Source organism: Gadus morhua, chromosome 23, assembly GCF_902167405.1.
Source record: "Gadus morhua chromosome 23, gadMor3.0, whole genome shotgun sequence".
NCBI classification, from domain to species: Eukaryota; Metazoa; Chordata; class Actinopteri; order Gadiformes; family Gadidae; genus Gadus; species Gadus morhua.
Genome location: NC_044070.1, coordinates 24469603 through 24474602, shown reverse-complemented (window position 1 = coordinate 24474602; position 5000 = coordinate 24469603). Strand labels below are relative to the sequence as shown.

At 49.3% G+C, this 5000-nt stretch overlaps 1 protein-coding gene across 4 annotated transcripts in view; it reads right to left on the bottom strand.

Annotated features, from left to right (window-relative positions):
• Positions 1-309: 309 nt before the first annotated feature.
• The window catches only part of gdap1 (ganglioside induced differentiation associated protein 1), a 4751-nt gene continuing 60 nt past the window's right edge, over positions 310-5000 (bottom strand). The window contains exons 1-6 of one of the 4 annotated variants that reach the window (XM_030348361.1): positions 4857-5000; positions 4141-4336; positions 2707-2880; positions 2219-2313; positions 1808-1922; positions 310-1301 (exon numbers count right to left, since the gene is read on the bottom strand). The exon at positions 4857-5000 is cut by the window's right edge and continues 60 nt beyond it. In XM_030348361.1, coding sequence (XP_030204221.1) covers positions 955-1301; positions 1808-1922; positions 2219-2313; positions 2707-2880; positions 4141-4336; positions 4857-5000 — 1071 coding nt within the window. In that variant the 3' untranslated portion in view covers positions 310-954. Of the gene's footprint in view, positions 1302-1807; positions 1923-2218; positions 2314-2706; positions 2881-3495; positions 3573-4140; positions 4337-4856 lie in introns of those variants that run through there. The other 3 variants (XM_030348362.1, XM_030348363.1, XM_030348364.1) reach the window with 3 other exon arrangements.

Sequence of the window (5000 nt, the reverse complement as noted above, 5' to 3'; positions counted from 1 at the left end):
ACAGAGCGGGTCTGAATACAGGTTTTGTTAAACGTCAGAGCAGGCCTTCGGTATCCCAGCGGCCCGTGTGGACATTGACTGAGATCCAGTCCGATCTGGGGAACTGCTCATTTGTCAAAAGGAGGAAGAATAAATAGAAAAGTAGGTAAGGTAGGTCGTTTTGCACTTAGTGGTGCCACTCTGACTCAAATATATAATATAATAAAACTATTATAGAATGCATTCATTTGTACAGAAAGAGATGTAGTCATACGCTGCTGAATGATATAATTATAGAAATTGTGAAATAAGAGTAAACAAGAAAAAAGGTTATCTTATGATTTGTTTAATTTCAGAGCAGTATGAGCTGGAGAGAAGGCCAAGTGAAGGTGAAAGAAGGCTCGTACAACTACATCGGTAGTTGAGAGAGGGGTAATGTAGGATAGAGACTTTGACAGCGTGTTATGTTTAACTTCAGGATCATCCTTAAGGGTCTAATATATTCTTGCAGACTTCACATCAGGCAGACACTAACAGACTGTGATTTAGCAGGTATTTTGAGCTCCAAGGTTAATATTGTCATCGTAGAATTTTATGGACATTTCGCAATGATAAGCCTATTTAAACAGAGTCACTATTATCAATACCACTGTGTCTATGTGGAGGGGGTTTAATGCATGAACTGGAAGGGGGGACGGCTTAAAAAAGTGCGCTTTGAACGACCAAGCGGCCAGGCCCTGTAGACAGCTGGTGAGTACAGCGACACTCAGATAACTCTTTACACCGCATGCCACATTAATATCCTTTAACTCTGTGCCTATTTTACAATATCAGTATCGGACGACAATATCAGATATATACATTATATATTACCCCCGTACCCGCCGCACTCACGCACCAAGCCCCCCAAACAACAACAACCACACCGACGACCACCGTCGCCGACGGCAAAGAGCGGGTTGCCACGCCGACGCCTCACAGAGTCAGTCTCCTCTTCATGAACAGGAAGGCCAGGTAGGACGCCCCTCCCAGAAGGCTCAGCAGCAGCGTGGCGCCCACCAGGGCGGGCGCGTTCTTGCGGGCCACGCGGAACGCCACGGGAAGCACGGCGGAGACCAGGATGTTGTTGACGTTGCCCAGCACCCGGCGGAAGGCCGGCCGCTCCACAACACGCTCGTAGTAGGCCTCCAGGTTGCCGTGGTTACCGTCGCCCCAGTAGCGGCGCGACAGGCCCAGGAACTTGAGGCGGTGCAGCGCGACGGCGAGGGAGACGTCGGCCGCGCTGAAGAAGTCTCCGCACAGCCACGCCTGGCCGCCTTCCTCTGGAGGGGGGGGGGGGGGGGGCGGGAGAGAAGGGGGGCGGGGCGTCAGAGTGGTTGGCTGGATGGATGGACGGATCAGAGGGGGGGGGGAGAGAGAGGGAGGGAGGGAGGGAGAGAGAGAGAGAGAGGGAGACAGAGAGAGGGAGAGAAGCGAAGAGAGAGTAGAGTAGAGTAGAGTAGAGTAGAGTAGAGTAGAGTGAGTGAGTGAGTGAGTGAGTGAGTGAGTGAGTGAGTGAGTGAGTGAGTGAGTGAGTGAGTGAGTGAGTGAGTGAGTGAGTGAGTTGAGTGAGTGAGTGAGTGAGTGAGTGAGTGAGTGAGAGAGAGAGAGAGAGAGAGAGAGAGAGAGAGAGAGAGAGAGAGAGAGAGAGAGAGAGAGAGAGAGAGAGAGAGAGAGAGAGAGAGAGAGAGAGAGAGAAGAGCTTAGGGAAAGGAGGTTGTTTATAATGAACAGAGGCGACGGAGTCATGTCAGGGGTTGCTTAGTGACTCGGTCGTTGCCATGGCTACCTGGCGTCTCCTCCGCCCTCCTCTGTAGCTCCGTCTCCACCTGGTCCAGCACCCCCTCCAGCTCCTCCAGAAGCTTCTTCAGGTACTTCATGTTGTCGTGGTCAAACAGCTTGGACTGGACGAGGAAAGGGTTTTCAGTTCTCCTTCGTTAGTGGATGAGTTAATGAGTGATCGTCGTTGGCCGGATTTAGTGTAAGACAGATGAGATAATGCCGTGCTCATTCTTAAACAAGGATGTAGAAGAATATTTAAAAAGATACAGCATGACAACTATAAATATTTTTTTCCTTTATGAATTTCTGAAGAATTTGTCATAAAGACATAAGTCAGAAGTTGAGTATGAGTATATATTAAATAGGGTTGCACTGAGAAGATAATAACAGAGGGGGGGTGGGGGGTTAGGATAGTTACTTTTAAGCGTCTCTGCTTTGCGATGTACGCATCCTTCAGCTCTGGGTTCTCCAGCGCCAGCTGCTTCAGCTTGGATTCTGTGTTCCCTATCTGTGCTGTCACACACACACGCACGCACACACACACGCACACGCACGCACGCGCACACGCACACACACACACACAAGCACACGTATACACACACACACACATACACACACACAAACACGCACACACACCGAACGCACACGCAAACGCACACACACACACCCACACACAGGTATACACACACGAACACACACACGCACACACACACACACACACACAGACAAGCACAAGCATACAAAAACACACATACACACACACGCACAAGCACACACACACGCACGCACACACACATGAAAACATGACTGATTGCGGCATTAAAATGTGTACTGTGTGTCTGTGCGTGTACTGTGCGTCTGTGCACGTGTGTGTGCGCCGCTGCTCCGCGGCGGGGCGCGCCTCACCTCGGATGCGCGTGGTTGCGTAGGTGGGGATGTGGGAGTCCACCGTGATCTCGGGGTGCAGGATGCACCCGTGGGTGTAGGCGTCCATCTGGAGGGAGTCCAGCAGCTCGCGGTAGTGCTGCACCCGGTGGTAGTAGGTGCTGCCCTCCTCGGGGACCAGCCTGGGGCAGTCTGCTGGGCCGGGGGGGGGAGACCGGTCAGGGCATGGGGTGTTGTTTGTTATTTGTCACTGCTGTTGTTGTGGGCGTGCCCCTGGCTGTAAACTCGTCGTCGTTGTAAATGAGGGAAAACCTCAACGCCCTACGAGTGTGAATAAAGGTTTGAAATGAAAACAATCTTTTTGTTGTTCTGTATTGTGTGATTTAATTTGCATGGAACGATTGTGTTGAGGCCTGATTCTGTTTGCGTGTGGCCGAGGACGCGGGCACGGATTGGGTCTCCCACCTGACTCCGCCCACACTGACGGCCTACCTGAGCAGGTGATCAGGGTAGGGTTTGTTTTGCGAAAGAGCTGGCAGAAGCAGGAGGGATACAGTTTTTCTGACCGTCAATTCATCATTAGTTAATCATGAATAGGTAAACTTGACTGTGAACGTTGCCGTTAATAAACTTGACAGCTATTTAAAAGTCATGACTCATGAGTGTATCAAAAGGTCTCCTGCCCTGGTCATAGCGACCAGCAGGTAAACGCCTTGACGAATCAGAACGTCTTCACTGATCAGGAGACTCATGGAGGTACGTTTACATCCTGTGGTCCTATTGGTCCTCTTCGATGCTGGTCATGCTTACCCCTCACTGTTCTCCATCCTGATTGGACACTCAGCCCTCTGAGCATGCTAACAAAGTGTAACATGGGACGATGGATTCTATTAAAAAACGACAACAAAATCATAGATGTGTAAAGTAACATGATGAATGAAAACGACATGGGAATGACTGCATGGAGACACAGAATTTGGTAAGACAAAAACAGCAACCAAGCTTAATATAATTTTGTCAAATAAATAAAGTGAGGAGGAAGGCGTGTGAGTATATCAGCAGATAACAGTGGTCTCTAATCCAGATGTACACATCTTTTGTTCCTTTATAGGACAACTGTTGGCTGCGTAATGGTTCATTAGATGACAACAAAAGCTATATTTCAAGAGATTGTTGGTGAGATCACAACAATGTGTGTGTGTGTGTGTGTGTGTGTGTGTGTGTGTGTGTGTGTGTGTGTGTGTGTGTGTGTGTGTGTGTGTGTGTGTGTGGGTGTGAGTGTGTGTGTTCCATGTGTGTATGCGTGTGTGTGTTCTATGTGTGCATGGTGTGTGTGTGTGTGTGTGTGTGTGTGTGTGTGTGTGTGTGTGTGTGTGTGTGTGTGTGTGTGTGTGTGTGTGTGTGTGTGTGTGTGTATGAGTGTGTGTGTGTGTGTGTGTGTGTGTTCCTTCTCACCGTCGTCCTTGAAGTTGTGTTCCAGGTAGTCCATGATCTGCGTGGGGTCGCAGATGACCTCCTCCCCGTGCACCAGGACCGGCACCTCCCCGGCTGGGTTCAGGCGCATGAACCACGGCTCGTTGTGCTCGCTGAGCGGCAGACTCACGTCATACTCCTCGCAGAGCAGCCCCTTCTCCGCTATGGCCAGACGCACCTGCCACACACAGCAGCACAGGGCTCACCGCGGAATAGGGAACAATAATAACAGGGTGGACCTCTACAGCCTAATGACACACCTTGGAGATGGAAAGAGGAGGTCACTCTCGAAGAAATACGGTAGCTGACAATGTTGCTCGTCCAGATCTAGCGTTGGATAAAGCCCCTGCTCAATGGCTAATAGTTAGTACGGAAATTAATCGACTTTCTTTTTAATATCATTGCGCTGTTCTTGTTTTCTTTACAATATAGGCCTAACTGCACCCTTCTATCTCTTAATGAAAGATTTACATAAAAGTAAACAATGTGTTTATTCCGATAAAACCTTGCATTAAAACATAAACGCTGGCATGAGATTGAACGGGGATGGATTAAATTATGTAAAAATAACTGATAATCTAATTAGGGACTCACACCTAATTTAAAGAAAGGAGAGGATGATGCTCTCGTCTGAGAGCCCTGTACCCTTGAGGTAGGGGAGCTGTCCAGGGCTGCTGCGTGCTGAAGCGGTCCCCTACCTTCTGGGAGTTGAATGACTGCGTCCAGTGGTACAGCGTCAACTTGGGCTTTGGTTTTTTGCTTTCTGTGCATTCTTCGATCTCTTGGCATGCTTCCTCAAACGCATTCTTCTTTATAAGAATGCATTTCTCATCTTGGGACTC